The following is a 22094-nucleotide window of genomic DNA, read 5'->3' as shown; positions in this document are numbered from 1 at the left end:
TTATATAATACCATTAAGAGCTTGACCATTTCCCCCCTCACTGAGTTTTATTTGGTAAATAGGGTTTTTCTTTGTTTTGAAGTTGGAGTTGACACTAATATTGCTGTTTTTATCTACTTATGCACCAGAATTCAGTATCAGCACTACTTTGAGAATAGTGTTTAACTGCAACTGCAGACCATCAAAGGGAAGTGCATGATCAAAACAAAGTTTCTTTTAAAATGTCACTAATAAAGTGATAGCTTTAGTTGTGGGATGGGTGAGGAGAGAATTATTTAGATGTGGGCTGCCTTTAACATTGTTTTAATATCTGATTAAAGTAGGTTAGAGCTTGGAACTAAAGAACTTGGTAGTGTATCTTTTTTAGACAAGTAATATGTTTCTACTTCAGTCTGGCAGCGGAATTTCTTCTTGACTGATGGCCAAAGTTAAGGTTGTTGCAAGAAATCTGTGTGCGTAATGCATTTTTTTTTTTTTATGGTTAATGGCATACTTCACCATGTGTCTGAAAATGCACCTTTTAAAAGGCTGTAAATAGTGAGCTTTATACATTTCCAACTAATCATAACTATTCATAGTCTGATAGTTTGTAGACTTCATGACTTCCTTAAATATTTCATAATTTTTTTCTTTAAATATTTTAAAGTGAATGCAGAGTATACATGGTATTAGACTGAATGTGTAGGAGACTGAGGCTATGCCTACACAAAGTTGCAACAACTTAAATTGTTTTTTAAACCAGTGCCAACCTCTTTATTTCTGACAACAAAATTGATTTATTTTAAACCAAAATAAGCCTGGTTTTAACTAAAGTAAGAGTGTCCCCACCATTTTTTTGCACTGTTTTAACCAAGTTGATCTAAACAGTTTAAGCTGGTGCAACTTTGATTTGTATCACGCTCCATGTGGGTAGAAATTTGAATACCGTTAAATCACAAATACAGCATTGTAAAGTGGTTTTTATTAGTTAATTAAAAAAACAAAACATGTTTTATACGACTTACTATAGAAAGAAAGTACTACCTGTGAATTAAACTGATTCTTTCTGGTCACCATGTCCTTCAAGATTTTAGTAGAGGTCATCCACTCACACCTACTTTTTTTATTCATAGATTGGAAAAGGAAAACAAGCTTTTCCTGTTTTCTAAACAGCCAGTCATTTCTCGACTTTGAATGAGCTAGTCACTGAACTGATCTAGTTGAATAAATTGAAATTAAGAAAATATTCTCCTTCGAGTGCTTGTCCGTATGTACATTCCATTACTAGTGTTCAGGTGACTCATGCTCTCAAGTTTGGAGTGCTTTGGACATCTGGACATGCACTTTGAGAATCTTCATGCTTCACGTTGAGGGCATAAAATGGCGGAGTGCACTAGCCATTATTCGGTTCCTCTCCTCTTGGCTTTGAGACTTGAATGCTCGCTGTCCATGTGACTGCCAACAGCTATTCTACCTGTGTAGTTACTCTAGTTTTTAGTAGTTAGTTTGCCCATTGGCAAGTTTTTATTTTAGTGTTTTGGGGTGTTTTTAAGCATTCTTATTTCTATTTTAAATTTTTTAGATCCAGAGAGGCTTCTTCCAGGTCCCCTAATTTCAAGTATTGCTGTGTATATCACAGAACTGTGCCCCTGACTGATGGACACGTGTCTTGGCGGCCTCAGAGAATTGTGTGTCACTGGAAGATGTTCAGTTTGCAAGTTCTTTAACTCACGTATGAGAGAGGATAGGGAATCCTGCCTGCAGATCTTAATGAATAGATCTTTGAGGCCGGCATCTGACCTGGGATCTTTGAAACACACTTCTCACTCCTCCCTCTTCCCCGCCCTTGTGTGGCCCCTCAGAACCCAAGAGCCTGGGAACTGAGACTCACCAATATGTCAGTAAAGTCTAAGGAAGTGGTAAGCCAGGGAAGCATATTTCCTACTAAGAGCTTGAGCAGGGCCTGCCCTTGACACCATTCAGTCTGAGACTTCATGACTCTGAGCAGTTACCATTGAAGCTCAGCTTCATCTGGGCACTGAAGCACCTCCGGCAGGGCTGAGGCTGCCAAAGCCTCCATCATCAGCAAGGAACTCAGCACCTATAGCAGCTCATACGGTAGCATCAACAAAAGCACTTCCACGACCTGCTCTGGTACTGCCTTCTGCACTGTGTGCTGTACCATCAGCCTCTGCATGGAAGCTTGAACTGGTGCTGAGGGAGTAATCAGAACTGAGACACTTGTGCATCCCAGAGGTTTATAGCACTGAAGGACCTCTTAATTCTTCTGGAGTCAGAATCGCCTCTCTTACCGACATTGGCAGCTGTGTCAGCACCAAGACATCAAACTTCCTTGGCACTATTGATGTCAATAGCCCTATCCTCTACTTTGAAGGACCTGGCTCCTTCAGTGGAACCGGACTATGCTTCATTGAAAGTCTCTGATGATGATAGAGCCTCAAACATGCTCTCCTCAAAAGTGGCCACAACATCATCATTTTTGGAACTGAGACCTTCCTGTAGAGCTAGGTATTGGGACATTCTATCATCAGAACAAGGGCATTGATTTTTTACACTCTAGGCACTGGGACCATATCAACCAGTTCCAGCGTGGCCATTGGGGTCTGTGATAACTTCCAGAGCAGAACTGAGCAATACAAGAGACTGTCTACTTCAGCTACAGTATCCAGAGCTGACCCTGTGCCACCACAACCTCTGTTCAAGACCTCTCCTCTTCAACACCAAGAGGAAGAACCTGAGAAGACAGCACCCAGGGCTGAACTCCCATCTCCACAGGCCACGTCCTTATCTGTCTCAGATGAGGCAGTCATCTCTTCAGGTGCTCTTTGGGTGATTTCAATGGCTTCTAGAAGCTTCTTAAGAGGGTGGTGAAAGCTCTCATAATATCCATGGAAGAAGTCCAGGAACAAACCAATAAGCTTGTGGATCTACTCCAATCCTCCACACAAGAGAAGATAAGACTCCCTTAGTTGAATTGGTAAGCATTGCTAAGTTACTTTTTTAGTGCTGCAGGAAGATGGGAATTTGAGAAATATTTGATTATAGGGGGGTGGAATTGGAGATGAAGGCTAGTCTAATGGTTAAGGCACTGGCCTGAGACTCAGGAGATTGGTGCATTCTTGGCTGTGTGACCTGCAAAGCATTTTTTAAAAATTGAGATTTTCCCTTTTTGTTGTAGTGCATGAATGTCTGAAAGTGATTTAGTTTTTGTTCAGGGTGGATAAAAATCAATAATTTTTTTAAAAAAATCATAAATCGGATTTTTTTGATAAAATGCTTTTTGAGGAAAAAACCTATCTAAAGATAGTTTTAATTAAGATACATTATATCTCAAAGATCTCATCATGGAATAGGGATTATAAATTCTAATTCTGTAGTATGAGACAATATATTCATGTAAAGCTTTGTAAATGATTTCCAATAGTTCATGGATTAGGGACCCAATTTCATGGGGTACCAGGGGCTTCTGTATAGATTATTTAGGTTAATCTTTCTATCTACCCAATGGGACTCAGTGCTCAGTCTAGAAGATACCATCAGAGATGCTTAGTTTTGCAGTTCTCAAACTGTGGATTTGCGTTGCCAGAGATAACATGCTTGTTAACAGCAAAAATGTTTTTAAACAAATAAATAAATAATATACAGAAGTGAGAAATAAGACCTCAACCCTATTGTCCCTCTGCAAATTTGTGTACACAGAGTCAATCCCTTACCTCTCTCTAAAAGTGCAAGGTTTCAGAAAGCCCAATGAAAAGAAAGTTGTTGGGGGTGGGATAGATCTGGACAAGGAGAAGAAGTCTGGAGATAAATGTGAGAAGGGAGGGACAGGCAATAGAAACAAAAGTGAAACTGTTTGAGCAGCATATTCCAGAAGTCTTGAGGTCTTTCTGAGTGTAGCCATACCATTCTCTCACTAGAAGGGAAAACCTACAATGACAGCAGGTTGTAAAAGAGACCCAGTTTGGGAATAAGAACCATTCAAGAAGTATATGTGTGCTGCTGATGTTTTAAAAAAGTCACACCAGTGAACTGGTGGAAGTCACTTAAGTGCTTGGATTCAGAGACTGTTGAAATGATGATCTCTCTTTTAACAGCAGTAGCTTCTTCTGCTGGTGTAGAAAGAATATTTTCTTCCTTTGGACTAATTCATTCCAAATTGAGAAATCGTTTGGGACCTGAAAAAGCCAGAAAATTTGTTTTTCTTTTCCAGATTATGAACAAACAAGAAAATGAAGGTGAAGACGACTGAGTTAGCTGCAGACGCCAATATTTTAAGTTTCTCATGTTGACCTGGCTGACATAGTTGATTTAATTTTTTGTTTTTTTTTAAATATTTCATTTAACAATGTTAGTTAAAAACAATTTTAACAAAAGCAAACCTGATTTTAAAAAAACTTGAATATGTAACTAAATCGTACGCTTGTTTTGTTTAAAATATTATATGTTTGCTGTTGAAGAAAAAAATCCGGATTACATAACATTGTTGTTTTAGTTAAATAAAACAATTTAAATGTCTGTCTGGTGATGATCTTCTCCTAATACAGCCTGGCAAGAAAATCCTCCAAATATTAATGATTAACCTGTTTAATTCGAGGTAGTTCACCTCCCAATGACTTCAAAAATATCTGCTTCAATTACCTTTGGTAAATGAAATAACCAAAATGAATCTGAAAAATTTTCAGAATAAATCACTTAAAAATGTATACTGGATACCTTCTAAAAAGGAAACCTACATCTATCTCTGAGTTGTGAAGGGTATATATTAAGGTTATAACAACCAACAAGAATGCACTTTTATGTAGAGATCCATGATTAAATAGAAAAGGAGTACTTGTGGCACCTTAGAGACTAACAGATTTATTTGAGCATAAGCTTTTGTGAGCTACAGCTCACTTCATCGGATGCATTCCTGACTAGTGATTTAAATCAAATCCTCCATGTTTTTGTTTAAAGAAAAGTTTTTATTTCTGTTTGTTTACTTTGGAAATCTCACAGATGTCAAGTATCTTTCTCCATACCTTTGCTGGAGAACTTCTGGGATGGCTCAGGGATGCTTATATTAATTTCTGATGCTTTATTTGAGGGAATGTGTTGAATCTCAAAGTATTCTTTTATCCAAAGTGATAATTAGGAATTAATGTTATTTAGGTGTTAATATAAATCTTCCACTGTACGTTGTATTTCAACGTTCTCTCACTCTCTGGTGCAGAGACTATGTAGGTATTTTACACAAAGTGGAATGGGTTTAATGGGAGAGCTTGAGAGAGAGGCCTACCCCAGAATAGCCTATATAGTTTGATGGTTAAGACGCTCATCTTTGAGGGGGAGACCTGCATTCAGTCCCTCCTCCAGAGAAGGGAATTTAACCTGGGCTTCCCATATCCCAGGTGAGTGCCCTAATGACTGGGCTATTTGGTATGAGGGAGGCACCTTCTCTTCCAGTTTTGTGAATCTAGCCCGGCATCTCCTTTGTTTTTATGAAGAAAGGTTAAAAATGCCCAGAAACAAAATGTTTAGTTTGATCCAAAATTTAACTTTTGTTGATTTTGATTACCAAAAAATCTTTATTTTTGGTTCAGGTCAAACTGGATTCTTTTTGTTGTTTTTTCTAGCAACTGCCAGCAGACTTCAAGGTCAGTGATACTAGAGCTGGGCAATAAAACCCTTCTTCTGTTAATGTTACAGAAGGTATGCTGAGTGTAATCAGGTAATGGAATAACTTAAATATGGACGTTTAGCTTAATTATTTTTTGGAGGGGAATGGGGCAAAATCTCCATTGTTATCCCTTCCTTGATGAAGTTGGTAGGTATAACTAAAATCCAAGTAATGGTTTCTTCTTTAAACATCTGGTTCGTTAATTTTACTCTGGATCTTTGACCCCATCATTCTTTTGGATTCTGTGCATCTCTGGGTTTCCCCTCTCTTTTACTTCTTAAGAGGGTCTTCTGGAATTGCCATCTCTCCATATATTATTCTCCAAACAGGCCACATCATGGTGACACTCCAGATGAAGTACCCAGGGGAGTTTTGCCTATAAAATGTCAGGAAAGATGAGTTATGATAAAATCAATTTTATAATCTCGGTCAGGATTTCCCTTTAAGATTTTAGTACAGGATGGACTGAGAATTTAAATACTAACCGTACAGAAAAGTGCTGGTACCAGAGTAAGATACTCCTTACATTGTCCTTTGGTGACCCTTCTCGCCGATTTATGGAAGAGCATTGTGTTCCAAAAGGAGTAGTGTTTCATTCTCATCAGCGGAGGGATAAATGCATAAGCTATTTTGTGTGGGAGAAAACAGCTGTTTCTGCAGATGTCTTCCTGTCTTTGGAGGAGAATTGGAGTGCCCCAAACCAAATCTGAGAAGGCTAAAATGAGTGTGGTGAGAAAGAAATGAACACGTGAGAATACTAAAAGAAGTGTATTAGTCTATGAGAAATTAGTAAAACAAAGGTCTTGTCCACATAGAGAAGTTGAACTGATTTAATATAAGTCAGTTTTTAAATCCATTTTAGTTAAATCACAGTAGGTCCTTGCATGGACACTTACATTGATTTAGCTTAATTGAGCTCAATCACTACAACTAAATGTAAAACAATTTAAGTCACATTTCTCATCTAATTTTCTTCTGTCAAAAAGAAAAGAAGGACTTGTGGCACCTTAGAGACAAACAAATTTATTTGAGCATAAGCTTTCGTGAGCATCCGATGAAGTGAGCTGTAGCTCACGAAAGCTTATGCTCAGATAAATTTGTTTGTCTCTAAGGTGCCACAAGTACTCCTTTTTTCTTTTTGCGAATACAGACTAACACAGCTGCTACTCTGAAACCTCTCTTCTGTCAGTGGCTTGGACATAAATACCTATAAACTACATCCAGAGGAATAAAAACAAATTTTGTCTATCAATATTTGTACTAGGTTAAAACTGTAAAATACTTTCAAAAGAATATGCAATAGAAATAGGACTTATTAAACTCATTTTGTACTGAATACCTTGCTTGAGTATTGGGAAGTGAATAATATAAAAATAAATTACTCTTTTCCTGCTCAACCATGTACATCCCAGATAAGTAAAGAATGAGTCCTCAGACATCTCACCATTTGCCCTAAGTTTTCCATGGGCACTGGTCAGGCTGAGTAATAAAGTTTAGGTGCTAAGAATATACGAATATACAATCCTTAATATATTTTCTAGCACCATGCTATGAGGTACTAAATAACCCAAAAAACATAATAGCATAGTAAAAATTGAAGGGACACTTTTCATCTTCAGTACTGGTTTTAGTCTTGCTCATCTGATTTCTAAAGATAAAGGACAAGAAGGGTTAGAAATACTGGGAGCAGATTCTGTGTGGGAAGGGATTCAACTTACGTGTGTCCTTTACATTGTAAATATGTGTCTGGGGAGGGTAAGATTAGTTGCCAACAGGAAGAACTTCCATTTTCAAGAAAAAAGAGGAACTCTGCTTTAATTTTGCTAGGTTGTACAAGAGTACCTATGAGTTAGGTTGTCCGTCCAGAGAGGTGAATCTACTAGGAGAAATGGAAATTACAGATGAAAAAGTAATTTTGCTTCCCCAACCCCCTTAAAATTCTGTCCATGGCATTTCCTTTTTACATTGTGTTCCCTCTGTGACTTCTAATTTCTGACTTCTGTTTTGGATGACACTACTTTGTATTGCACAAACTCTTTTTATGATTTTTGGCTTGCTTTTTTTAAAACTAAGATCCTGGCTAGATCACTGCTTCCTACTAAATATTTCAAAGGTGAGAACTTTTGGCTAGGTAAGTGGTGTAATGTAGAATGTTTCATAGAGCACTGAGCTTTTTTCCACAGGGTAGAGGGGCTGCAGAGTTTGGATAGTCACCAAATTACTAGCAAGGTAACCAGTCATTGTGATAGACTTGCTAGAGTAGTCAAGTGTTTAATTTACCACAAAAGGGGAGTGTATTAAGGGGTAAACACAGCTGAAATGTTAACCATATACCTCAGAATCAAGGTGTACTGAACTTAATGATTCAAGGTATTGAACAACTTACTGAAGAATGAGGAGGATTCTATATCACTTCAAATCAAGCGGTCCTATAGGTTAAACCACAACATATTGGACTGCTGAAGTAATTACTTGGTGAAATGTTATGGCGTAAGTTAGTCAGGAGATTAAACTATTGATTGCAATGGTCCATTCTGGCCTTAAAAATCTATAAAAAATTAAGTCCTTTTTGTCTCATTGCAGATTCCACAGTCGCTCTCCCTAATTCAGATCTTAACTCTTCTTCCAAACTATTTCTTTTTTTTTTATACCTCCCTTGTCTACAAGTTTGCTTATCACCATTTTGAAATATTGCTGAAGTACGTCCTGACCTTGAACAAAACTTTGCTGAAAACCTTAATTCCTTCCTAGAGTACTGTGGTTTCTGTAGTTTCTTAAAATTTAGATTTCATATTGAATCTGTTTCCCTATGTTAAGTATCCTCACACCTTCTTGTTAACTGTCTAAATGGGTCATCTTGATTATCACTACAAAAGTTTATTTTCTCTTGCTGATAATAGCTCATCTTAATTAATTACCTCTTGCAGTTTGTATGGCAACTTCCACCTTCTCTGTATGTATGTGTGTGTGTGTGTGTATGTATATGTGTGTGTGTGTATGTGTGTATATATATATATATAATCTCTTCTTACTATATGTTCCATTCTATGCATCCTGTGATGTGGGCTGTAGCCCACAAAAGCTTATGGTCTAATAAATTCGTTAGTCTCTAGAGTGTCACAAGTACTCCTGTTCTTTTTTTTAAAATATAGAGACAGGCATTTAGGTAATCAGGAACGCTGTGGCCCGGTTTCTGACAATTGTCTCATTTTCCTCCTCTTTCTATTTTGAGGTTTTCAGAGCTTTGCCTCTGAATTGGGGTCATGGGTTATAGCTACCCTCCCATCAGCTTAGGTTTAGATGCTTTTCATTTAGTCTCACAGAAAGGTGTTAGTGCAGCCAGTGTTCCTCTATCTCAACTCACCGCCTTCACAGTGCTCCCAGCCCAAAGAGAGAGGAATATAGTTCAGTACCAAACTCAAATGTACTGCCACTACACTACTATGCTAACCATTTCTCTTCTGTATTCTCCTCTTCCGCCCACCCCCACTCCTTTTTTGCCTGCCTGCCTCATCCCTACTGAGCACCCTCACCAGCAGATTGTATCTGTTTCTGCATGTAGTACTTCCCTTATTATCCAAAAAAAGAAGCATGAAATTGATGATTCAGCCACAGTTCCTGTTGGGTCATACAGGAACTCCAGAGTCCAGGCACAGACACAGGCCTTATCAACCCATGGACTTGCACTGTTTAACTAAAGGTGTGTTTTCAAAACAGTTTAAACTTTAGCTAAAACGATGGAAATTTGTCTATACCAGTCCTTGACTGCTGCTGAAGGTGTAGAATCTACTGGTTTTTCTCTTTCTTTGTTGTGGCTGGCAGCAGGGATCATGCTTATTTCTTCTGAGGTACTAGCTACGCTTTTCACTGGCAAAGGTACACTGGTGTAGATCCTTAGTGTAGGTATCTTTTTATACCAGTGCAACAGGACTGGTGCATTTTTCCTTAATTTGAAACAGTGGTAGATGTGTCTATGCTGATGCAACTATATTGGTGTAGCTACACTGATGTAAAAGTATCCAGTGTAGCCAAAGACTGAATCAGAAGCACACTGGCTTCCTCTGGCCTTACTTCTTCTTCAGTTCTTATAATACATAGATTCTAAGGACAGAAGAGACTATTATGGTCATCTAGTCTGAATGGCAAAGGTTTTCCATGATACTAACTCCTCCTCCTCCTCACTGACTCTAGTTAAAACCTCTTCAGTAAAGTATGTCCACGTGACCTGCTCAGATTGCTACTACTAAAGTGTAAGTGGCAAAAATCACTCTTCTAGTACATTTTATGCTGCTGGAGCTGTTGCTGCTGGCAAGCTACCTGAACTCAAAATTCACACCACTAGCATTTTGGTCAGTCAGTGCAACACCAAGAGACCAGATGGAAAACAAGAGTGGTCTTAAGACACAACTGTGTCTGTTTACACCATGGAAAAACATATGTGGCAGACTGTTACTGGTTTTGGAGTTGTAAATTCAGTTCCCCTGGTTGGCTGGCAACCTTACATCATCTTGTGTCCTCAAGCATGAAGTTTTAAAATTGTAAAGTCTATCTAGTGCAACTGCAGTTGCTATCTTTTTTATGAAACTTACTGAGCTACTTGTCAAAATTATAATCCTTCAGCGATGAGTTCTACTGGCTTACCCTTTAAAAGAACATTTTCTTCTTCCATTTTAAACTTCTTGCCTTTTTAGTTTGAGTGACTCGGTATATAGTTATACTGTACAGTGAATAATACAAGTGTTCAAATGGCTCTCTTCCTTCTGCTTATTAAAACCACTTTTTTGAAGAAATATAATATATTCAAGAGTTAATTGCTGTAGTTTAACAAAAATTGGTGATGTATTTGTCTTGCAAGCCATTAACTTAGTCATCATACTATATGTAAATTATATAGTTAGAAACAACAAAAAAAGCCGTATATTCATAAAATTTTAATTTAAAAAAATTCTAATTTCCTTTATTAGATCTTCATTACTCAGCAAAATATTTCACACAACTTGCATTGTTGCATGGAACTCTGCTTTTAAAAATGGCTTATACTTATCCCACAATGAACTATAACTGAATCTGTTTTGTCAGTAGTGATTGCTGATGGTGCCTGGTGTCCTTAGAACATTCTCTTCAGCAACAGCAGTATAACAGTAGTTTAAGGTACATTGAAATCAAAGGAAATACGGTGTAGGAATAAATAGTCAGTTATCACACTGAAGAGAGGTAAGCAATGGGGTCCCCCAAGGACCTGTACTGGAATCTGTGCTGTTTAGTATATTCATTTAATCATGTGGAAAAGGAATGAATAGTGAAGTGGCCAAGTTTGCACATGATACAGAATTATTCAAGATAGTTAAGTTCAAAGCTGGCTGCAAAGATTTACAGGGGGACCTCACAAAACGGGGTGACTGGATAGCAAAATGGCAGATGAAATTCAATGTTGATAAGTACAAAGTTAATGCAGTTTGGAAAACATAATCTCAACTATTCATATATAATGATGGGTTCTAAATTATCTGTTACCACTCAAGAAAAAGATCTCGGGAGTCACCACTGATAGTTATCTGAAAACTTCAGCTCAATGCATAGTAGCAGCCAAAAAGGCTTAACAAAATGTTAGAAACTATTAAGAAAGGGATAAAAAATAAGACAGAAGATATAATGCCCCTATATTAATCCATAGTGTACCCACGTTTTTAATATTGTCTATTTCTCTTCACCCCATCTCAAAAAAAGATGTAATGGAACTGTAATAGATTCAGAGAGGGACACAGAGATTATCAAAGATATGGAACAGCTTGCATACAAAGGGAGACCAAAAAAATTAGGGCTGTGTGTGATCGAGAAAGAGAGAGGTCTATAAAATCATGAATGGTGTGGGAAAGGTGAATAAGGAAGTTACACTTTCCAACAATACAAAAAAACAGGGGTCACTTGAAATTAATAGGCAGCAGTTTTAATACAAACAATAGGAAGTTCTTTTTCACACGATGCGTGGTGTTATATTAAAGTAAGGTGTGCACCACCAGCTGAACCAACAGGCTTGTGTGTATTCTGTCTCTTTGGATACAACAAACTTGGTTAATTTTTATCTGTGGAACTCACTGCCATGGGATGTTGTGGTGGCCAAAAGAATAGCCGGGTTTAAAAAAGAACTAGGTAAGTTAATGGAGGATAGACCCAACAATGGCTATTAGCCAAGATGGTCAGGGATGCAATCCCAGGCTTGGTGCATCCCATAGCCTCTGACTGCTAAAAGCCAGGAGTGGAAGACACGGGTGGATCACTCCAAAATTGCCCTGTCCTGTACGATCTCTCTCATACTGTTGTACTAGCCACAGTCAGAGATAGGGTACTGGGCTAGAGGGACCATTGATCTGACCCAGTCTGGCAGTTCTTATGAAATTTGCTGATGTGAATATAGATGGGGCCAGCAATACTGACTGTTAAGATTGACCAACATTTCCCATTATGACAGGTTTCAGAGTAGCAGCCGTGTTAGTCTGTGTTCACAAAAAGAAAGGGAGTACTTGTGGCACCTTAGAGACTAACAAATTTATTTGAGCATAAGCTTTCGTGAGCTACAGTTCACTTCATCAGATGCACCAAATGCATCCGATGAAGTGAGCTGTAGCTCACGAAAGCTTATGCTCAAATAAATTTGTTAGTGTCTAAGGTGCCACAAGTACTCCTTTTCTATTTCCCATTATAAGACCCTTTTTCAGTTGCTTATCATGTTGCCAGACTTTAACCAATTGGGCTGAAATTATCCATGCTTGGTGTCTACCTCAGGTTGACTGTTTTTGGAAAACCTGTCAGCCAAAACATTTTGGCCATTTCCAAGTACGAGGCTAAGGGAATATGTGAGCATTGGCCTGTTAAACCGAGGGTTGTAAGTTCAATCCTCAAGGGGGCCATTTAGGGATCTGGGCAAAAATTGGGGATTGGCCCTGCTTTGAGCAGGGGGTTGGACTAGATGACCTCCTGAGGTCCCTTCCAACCCTGATATTCTATGATTCTATGTGGTGTTTTGCAATGCTAAAATTCTGGTGCCCCTTTTTTTTGAGAAGCTCCAACTCTGCTTTGGAACAGGGACATTGAGTCAAGGATGTACCTTTTGCTGTTCCTGTGAAAATCCATCATTTTTGACCAAAATAAGACTTCTGGGGAAAAAAAATAGTAGTTCACATGTACTTAATAAAGCACACTTCCTTTCTGAGCCTGAGTTTCACCATTTATCTGCTGTCAGCAAATATCTGTGAAACCCACTGACAGTGTGCCATCTCCCTCTAGTGCTGGTCTATATAGATGATTCCAATCTATTCTTGCTATCAGTTACTCTCTTAGCTCAAGTGGCCTAGGTCTGTGGCAGCAGTTCTAGAGGTTCCAACTCTGCTGATGAACAATGGGTGTGTGTGAGGTTATGTGATGCTACGTGATGGAATCTGTTTAAACAATTTACTTTATTAAAATTGTAGGAAATTAAATACCAAAAAATTACATAAAAAGAACATTGATTGTGACGGAAAACATGCAAGCACTTAAAAGTTAGGGAATTAAGGTTACCTGTGTAACATTAATTCACCCCTCTTGTTCATAGATATTATGTTAAAGTCTTTAATAACATGATGGCGTACTATTTTTTTTCAACAGGACCCTTACCTCAATCAGTGCACAGGAAGGACCTGCTCTAGAAATGAATCACAGTTGTGTAATGAATAGAGCTGTGCAGGAACTGGAATTTCCATCCCATGAAAAACTTCACATTTATTAAATTGTTTTGAGTCTGATTTAGAATGAAATGTCAGAAATGAGAAATTTTCTACAGAACAGAAACTTTTTTGAAAAATTCTGTTTCAGAAAAAACAGAATTTTTAAAATAATGTCTCGACCAGCTAACCACCCAGCTCCCTGGCAAGCTGGCTGAAGAGCCAGGCAATCTGGGGAGCCAGCCACCTGGGGACGTGGTTGCCTTGCTTCCTGGGGAACATAGGAAGCCAGACAGCTTGGAAAGCTGAGTAGCCTGGCATCCCGCTCACTGGGGAGCTTACCAGGTGGGCAGTCTGGGAAGCCTTGAATGTCTGCTGGGTGGACTGCTGGGAGGGTGGGGAGCTGCCTGGTTCATATTGAAACTTTCAACAGAATTGGCACATTCTTATGGAACATTTAGGTTCTGTCTAGTCAGTGTTTCCAGTGGAAAACTTCCATCAGAAAATTTTCATCCACCTCTGGTAGTGACTGAGGCTGGCTTTAGGATCCCTGTCTTATTTTTTTAAGAAGTTGAAAAGTATGTAATGAATGAGGGAAAAGATTGCAGGAAGTGAAAGGATGGTCTCATAGTTAAGGGAGTGAAATGTCACCCTGGAAGTTTTGGATTCTATCCCTGCCTCTGCCATAGAGTTCTAGTGTGGCACAGGGCAAGTCACTTAAACCAGACTTTTTACATGTGGTCGCCAGTTGTGTGTGCCTCACTTTCTGGATGTCCAGCTTGAGACCATAGATTCTGATTTTCAGAAGTGCTGACCGCTCACAGGACTTGTCTATACTGGCAATTTACAGCACTGCAACTTTCTTGCTCAGGGGTGTGAAAAAAGCACCAGTGTAAACAGTGCACTGTAAAGCGCCAGTGTAAACAGTGCACAAGCGCTGGGAACTATGCCTTTTCTATCTCTCCCAGCGGTCTTCAGTGACTATGCAAGCCACGTTAAAGTAGTATTCAGTGATATAATTCAAGACTGTGTATCGTAATGTATGCACACAAGGGGTCGAATTAAAGTTGTGCAGGCCAAGCCCTGAAAATTATTACGGTGGGCAGGTTTGGTTGTTGACTGGTAAATGCTCTGAGTTTTCCCTTTGTTTCCAAGAGTGGTTTGACTTTCTGTGCTTGTCCTATTTAATCCTATTATTTTTCACTTACATTTTATGTGCAGCAAGAATGCACTGTTCAAAGGAGAATATAAGTTGCTTACCACCCACTTTTAGATTTTTTCCATCTAATTTGGTTCTTAGTCTTCCAGTTTTTCAGCTATGTCTGATTTAGTTATCCAAAATGTAGTTACCCTTTCATCTCTGAAACACATTCTTGCACTTCCTTTTAGTGCTCATTTATTTCTAATGTCTCTCTTTTGGTTTCCATATTGTCAATCTTTGAGTCCCAAACAGTTGTTATATTAGTGGTAACTTGTGCTACAACTCCCCAGGCCATATTGGAGGATAAATTATTTGTCCTCAGTGGTGTCAAGCACAGTTTTTTTTTGTTTTTTGTTTATATCTAATCTCTCTTGGATTTTGTATGCATCAATGTAATCCAGTGGTTCTCAAACCTTGGGTCGGGACTCCAAAGTGGGTCACGACCTCATTTTAATGGAGCCTCCTAGGCTGGCATTAGACTGGCTGGGGCCAAGGGCTGAAGCCCGCATCCTGCTTCCCAAGGCCAAAGCTAAAGTACAAGTCCCACTACCTGGGGCTTTGGTTTCATGCTTGGACTGGGCTCAGGTTACAGCTTCCCACCCCCACTCCCGGGGGTGAAGCCCTTGGGCTTCAGCTTTGGCTTTTTCACCCAGGCTGGTGGGGCTTTGTCCCCCCCTGCCTGGGGTAGTGGGGTTCAGGCAGGCTCAGGCTTCGGTTCCCCTTCCTGGGTTCATGTAGTAATTTTTGTTGTGAGAAGGGGGGTTGTGGTGCAATGGAGTTTAAGAATCCTTGATGTAATCTATTAACTGGTATTTTGTGTTACTTGTTTAATTTGATGTACTAACAGGCACAGCAAGAAGAAGATAGTAATGGAAGGAGAAAATTAGATATCATATGATAGATGAAAGTATATGCTTGGAAACAATATTATGTGATGCTAGACTATAGTTTTAAGACTCCTGCCAGAGGAGGAAAGAAAACTATTTAGTAGGTACTGTGTCTTTAAGAAAGAGAAAAAAATCCTCTTGACAACCTTGATAAGGTCTGTTCTATGGCTTCTTTTGTCTGACTCTGGTGGTCCCTTTGGGGAGGAGGATAGGAAGAGCCGTGGCAGGTCTCTCTCCCGTTACATTGGCTGCTGTTAGCTTGGGTGTCCTTGTTAACTCTTTAGAAAATGAAAAGCACTAGTTTTCAAAAAATTTGTGATGTATAGTATGATATGGTCTTATGTTTTGGGTAATGTCCCTCTTATATTGGTATCTTTAGAATTTTCATGTAGTTTGCATAATGTGGGTATTGTTGGTTGTGTGTGTATGTGTGTGCGCGTGTATGTTTGTGTGTGTGTTTTTGTGTATATTACACAAGTCCTTGAGAGTTGACAAGCTGTTGCTGCAAGGTTTATAATGTAAATTGTTCATTTTTTTGTTTAATTTTTTTTGATAGGACTATAGAAAAAACTCGAAGTTAGTTTGGGTTCACTTATAGAATCCACAGGGCTCTTACAATTTATCAGAGGCTAGTATAAAAGATATGTTTGAGGGAAAGGAGGGAGTACTAGTGAGTTTGGGGACAACACCCTGATGAGAAGCTCAGCTTACACCATAGGGAAGGCACAGGACTTCCAGCCAGCCTTATGGATTCTTCTCATCTTTCATCTCAGCCTCTCATGTCTGATAAACTCAAAGCTTTCATTCCCCCTGTTGTCTAGCTGCTAGAAGGAAGAGGGATCAATTTCTCTTCTTCTCAAGAGCTTCCTGGGAGAGTGTGTGAGTGCTGGGGAAGACTAGTAAATCCTCCCTGCAAGGGTATTGAGGAGGGTCTTAGTACTTTCCCTACCCTTCTGGTTGCCACTCTAAGAAAGTGGCTTCCTATACCCCTGCCCCTCCCCCCCCCTTATTCTTTTTGGTAGTCCTCTCCTACAGATTACTTTAGTGTTACCTTCTGGTACAACTCATTTTCTTCCCCAGCAGGAGAATGAAATTCAGAATTATAAACAAGGTTCACTGCTGCCTACATAGAGCTGAATAGCAGCTTTGAAACTGCCAAGCTTGTCAATTTCACTTGGCTTCTGCTTGGGAAAGCTGGGGCAGTGACAAACTATAGACTCAAAAACTGAGTTCTGCAGCGGTTCACATTTGAAAGGATGTCACAACCCCAACTCCACCCAACCTTATTCTCTCAACCCAACCCAGCCTTAGGCTCACTTTATTACCAAGGAAAAGCTTACTAACTGCTGAGGGCAAATGAGCTTTCAAGCCTTGATTATTATGTAGTCAAACATTTTATCTCATGTAAAACTTTTGGAAAGAGATCACTTGCTAATAATTTAGATGTATGGTCAAATGCTTTATTCTGCTTTAGAAATTCAAGCAAAACTTTCCATCGTTGCTTGTTCTCTTGATTGACAAACTTTTCCTTTCTAATGGAACCAAAACCCCTATAGCTGCAAGAGAGAGCTTGTATATTAGAGGGTGACCAATTCATTTTTCATTTTCAGTGTGTAAATGTCAACTCTTGGCTTGCTGACTTTTGTACACTTTGAAGTTTAGAAGTGGTCAAAAAACCTCTTGTATTCCTATGAAATTAGAAACCTGTTTGAAAAAGATTGAATAAAATCTGTCATTTTGCTTTTCAGATATGAGAAATGAGTGTTGGACGCAGAAGACTAAGGCTGCTGGGAATTCTGATGATGGTAAACTTTTTTATTTATGTGATTGTGGAAGTCTCCAAAAGTGGTGGTCAAGAGAAGAATACAAAAGGACAGGTAATAATACCCAGCAGCAAATTCTGGAGGAAATACACTCCTCACAAGGCCTATTGGAACAAACAGCAACAGAAGCTGGAATTCTTGTACAACCCCATTTTGACCTTGCTTTCTAATATGACTGTGGAAGAAACCTTAATTTCTAATACTAGTGTTCTGAATTCCTGTGACCCTGATCCATCAGTAACATCAGAGGTTAATGACTTTGCAACGTTGCCAGACAGATTTAAAGACTTCCTGCTTTATTTAAGATGTAGAAATTATTCATTATTAGTGGATCAACCAAAAAAGTGCAAACATAAACCTTTCCTGCTACTGGCTATCAAGTCACTTATACCACATTTTGATAGAAGGCAAGCAATTAGGGAATCTTGGGGTAAAGAAATACCATCAGGGGATGTAACAGTTGTAAGGGTCTTTTTGTTGGGACAGACTCCTCCAGAAGATAACTTTCCTGACCTTTCAGACATGTTGAAATTTGAGAGTCAAAACCACCAAGATATTCTTCTTTGGAACTACAGAGACACTTTCTTCAACTTGACTCTGAAAGAGGTGCTGTTTCTTAAATGGGTCAGCAGCACGTGTCCAGAGGCCCAGTTTATTTTTAAGGGGGATGATGATGTTTTTGTGAATACCCACCAGATCCTGGATTACTTGAAAAATTTATCAAAGGACAAAGCCAAAGACTTATTTATAGGTGATGTGATCAAAGATGCTGGACCTCATCGAGAAAAAAAATTAAAGTACTACATTCCAGAAAGTGTTTTTGAAGGTTCTTATCCTCCATATGCAGGAGGTGGTGGGTTTCTGTACTCTGGTGATCTGGCATTAAGACTGAATAATGCATCTGACCAGGTCCTCCTCTATCCTATTGATGACGTTTATACTGGAATGTGCCTTCAGAAACTTGGGCTTGCTCCGGAAAAACACAAAGGCTTCAAAACATTTGATATTGAAGAGAAACACAGGAATAACATATGTTCCTACACAAACTTAATGTTAGTACATAGCAGAAAACCTCAAGAAATGATTAAGATTTGGACACACTTGCAGGATCCACACTTAAATTGTTAAATGTTTAAAGTAACATGCGTAAGTGTCTTCAATTTATTTTCCAAGATTGGGTCTAATTTCTTTACTGAATCATTAAAACTCCTCTTTGTTTTCACTTAATGGTTTTTAAAGTTACTTCTCTTAAAAATCATTAGCTAGAAACATTTGTTCAGTACTTCTAAAAGTAAAAATAATACCAGAATAACAAATTTTTGAGAGTATGGCATGAAGACTTAGTCCTAATCTTTCCACTGTCTTAGCGGTTATTATGTTTCAATATTTCATCTACAAATTTTAAAATAGACTTCAGAAGTTATCACTAAAAATTCTTCATTGATTCATGGTTAGCTATCACTATAATGTTGAAAGCATGGATTGCCCACTTTTCATTGCTAGTGCATCTTATTTTAATTGTGATGGTAGAAGCTGTAAACACTGACTTTTTTTCCTGAGAAAACTTGTCTGTGTGAAATAGCATTTGTAACTTAAAAATTCAGAAATTGGGAAAGTAATTTTTACACAAAGTAAAAAATAAATAAATAAAATAACTTTAAAAATTACACTAATTATTGAAAGGTGTTTTGATTTTGTAACTCTTCCTCTATTATATGCTACTCCTGAACAGTATTCTTTCATTTAAATGTGATCTCCTGTGCAAAATGTGTCTGCCTGTATCTGAAAGGATACTAAATCTCTACCTTTTATGTAATGATACTTTATATCTTATAAAATCACAATATAATTTCAAATAGGATAAAATTTAAGAGCTGGACATGTAAGGGAGAGGATAGGTTTTATGTTGGACTTTGCTAATAGGCAGATTTTTGTCTTGAATTTCAGTTAAGCTTTACAAATCAAAGTTCTTCTGTCACTCATTTTATTTACATAAAAGGCTGCTCTGGCCAGTCCTTGTTTTCTGTATTGGTGTTAAAAACAATCATCAGATAGCTTGATTTGATAAGGAATAACTGAAGTCTGAAATTGCACATCACTCAGGAAAGCTTGGTTTGGATCTCCTCTATAAACTGATGATAAACTTAGAACAGTGTACATCTTAAACGTTTCAAGTTTTGAAAGTGAGATTTGGAAATTGCATGATGTCATACAACATGTTTCCCAAACTCCAGAAATCTAATCTTGCCATATTTCCACATGTTGTTTATATGAGAATTTGTTCTAAGTAATGACCCCTTCTTTGTGTGTATATATAGGAGTGCCTGTCTATTTATTGTTCAGATTGAAGACCAAAACATTTTCTTAAATATATTTGTGTAACATTTTATTTGTATACGTTGTTGTCAGTCAAATATTTAAATAGAGCATGATATTTTAAATCTGTTGATGTAACGTTAAATACAGTTAGTTGTTTTTGAATTTGAAAAATAAAATTGTGATTTAAGTAGTTCTCATGTGCCTCTTGTATAGTCTGTATATAATACAAAGCTGTAAAATTATCAAACACTTCACTGCATAATCAGTAACAAGCTATATTAAAGAATTTTTTTAAGTCTATGATCAGTTAGGAGTTCATTCAGCATAATCCTGTTTTAATCCGAGAATGCAATAGAGACTGAAGAAAAACAGATGTTGAATGGTAATTATGTATTAACTTCCTAGGCATTGTAATGCAGCTAAGTTAAGACCACACTAAATAGTAAGGAGCGGGAATAATTTTTTTATGTCCTTAGGAAAAATATCATGGCGTTTAGAAACCAAACCCGTTCATACTAACCTCCATGCTTTTGAGCAGAATGAAAAAGTGATATTGAAAAGATGCTTCGGATTAACTTAAAGCGTGGCAATTGTGCCCAGCATTTTATATTTGTTTAAAGATTACCCAAAAAAAAAAAAAAAGTCATAGCCACAATACTTTGGCTGGGCTTCTTCACACGTTAGCACTCTCCTTCTTCCCCTCCCTGAGGGAAGTGGTGTTGCCTTTCATCCCCACCTCTGCCCCCACATACATTTGAGACTCTCCGTCAATAGGCAGAACTCTGGCTGGGCCAAGAGTCCTAGCATGCCTTAAAGTATGGCTACAGCTGCATTGCCTCTGCTTGTTGCAAATCCTGCCTCCCTTCCAAAAGAGTTCCCAGGGATCCCCATTTCTCCTTCCTGCTCTGGACAAGCTAGTAGCACACATGGGCCCCACTAGCCCTTGGGGATTTTGTGCCATCCCCATAAGGAACTGAAAGAAAACTGAGGTTGGGCAGAGGCCTGGGGGAGGTTAATTCCAAATTGGACGAGGCAAGGGTTGACAAAACTGGTGGTTACAAAATGTGAGGTGAGCAGAGAACTGGTGTAGGCCAGAGGGGAGGAGAGAACTGGAGAGACTGGCAAAGATCTGGGGAAATATAGATGAGGGGGAGAACTGGGCAGAAGGAGGGTGGACAGTTAAGGAACCTTGAGTACTGGGGGCAGAAACTGAAGAGTGGGAACCTTGAGGAGGGACAGAAGTGCAAATGAGAGGGGTGCAGAGACACAGGGTATGTTTGCACTGCAATAAAAGAACCTGGGCTGGCCTGCGTCAGCTAACTCAGGCTCAGACTACAGGGTTATAAAATGGAAGTGTAGACATTCGGAGCCTGGGCTCTGCGACCCACCACCTTGCATGGTCTCAGTGCCTGGGCTCCAGCATGTGCCCGAATGTCTACACTGCAATTTTATACCCCTGCAGCCTAAGGCACATGAGCGTCAGTGAGCTGAAGGGGGCCAGCTGCACAAGTCTTTCGTTGCGGTGTAGATCTATCCATAGAGTGGCGTGTGTGTAGAGAATGGAGCATGTTTGTGGGTGAGGATGCGGGTGCGCATATGTATGTGGTGTTAGCTAGTTTGTTTTCTAGACACGGAAGGTGCCAGCACCTAGAGAGAAAATGGGGAAGGTGCCTATCTCCATTAAGGAGATTGCATGCTTCCTCTTTTGTTCTGAGAGAATATCCCATAAGGATAGGATTTTTTTCCCCTGTGAAAAGTTTCCCTTCGTATTTCTAGGAATTTTGCTTTCTGGAATGGAGTGCAACATTTAATGGATTTAAGTTATCACCTGATTTCAGCCTCAGAGTGGTGGGAAGGGAAGAAAGATAGGAACTTATAGATGGAACAGCTTGGGGGGCTCAGGAAAGGAAGAGCAGTGAAAAGACTGGGTCTTCCAAATTCCTTCCATACCTCCCTCTTTCCACAAGGTCCCCAAAGTGATTAGGGAGGGATGGGGAGAGGAAGAGACTGGGCACTTGGTGGTAGGGAAGAAATAGGGAAAAGATGTATTAGAGGCCAGAATATAACAGGGATCGGGGGAAAACAATGCAAATTAAGTAGAACAGAAGAATGGTATATTGGGGGGGGGGAGGGGGACCCAGGACATGGGGCCAGGGGCAACATGGTACTGACAACAAAAGATCGGAGACAGAGGAGATGATAAAAGAACTTTAAGGTTAGTGAATTTAAATTGTTCAGGCTCCTTATTTTGTTTAATCGTAATAGCAATGTTGGTGTGCTGGGTATTTCAGAAACATAAAGCATGCAGTCTAGTATAAAAGTGAAGTGGTGATGCAGTTGTTGACATGCAGTGTGTTGGAAGGCTAAGTTAAAGGGACATGAGATGAATCAAGAACAAGGGTGAGTTACTGGTGAAATGATGTAAAAAAAACTTTGTAGCAGGGATTTGAAGGTGAGGAGTGAGATCATTGGGAGTAATGGAGGAGGGAGGCTATTGCAGCTATAGAG

At 38.9% G+C, this 22094-nt stretch overlaps 1 protein-coding gene across 3 annotated transcripts in view; it reads left to right on the top strand.

The window, feature by feature from the left end:
- The window catches only part of B3GNT2 (UDP-GlcNAc:betaGal beta-1,3-N-acetylglucosaminyltransferase 2), a 28439-nt gene extending 8658 nt beyond the window's left edge, over positions 1-19781 (top strand). For 2 of the 3 annotated variants that reach the window (XM_038397570.2, XM_038397573.2), the window contains exon 2: positions 17193-19781. In XM_038397570.2, coding sequence (XP_038253498.1) covers positions 17202-18395 — 1194 coding nt within the window. In that variant the 5' untranslated portion in view covers positions 17193-17201 and the 3' untranslated portion in view covers positions 18396-19781. Of the gene's footprint in view, positions 1-1561; positions 2978-17192 lie in introns of all 3 variants that reach the window. The other variant, XM_038397571.2, reaches the window with a different exon arrangement.
- The last annotated feature ends 2313 nt before the right edge of the window (positions 19782-22094 follow it).

The sequence above is a fragment of the Dermochelys coriacea genome, chromosome 3 (genome assembly GCF_009764565.3).
Source record: "Dermochelys coriacea isolate rDerCor1 chromosome 3, rDerCor1.pri.v4, whole genome shotgun sequence".
Classification (NCBI taxonomy): Eukaryota; Metazoa; Chordata; order Testudines; family Dermochelyidae; genus Dermochelys; species Dermochelys coriacea.
This window is presented reverse-complemented; position numbering and strand designations above follow the sequence as displayed.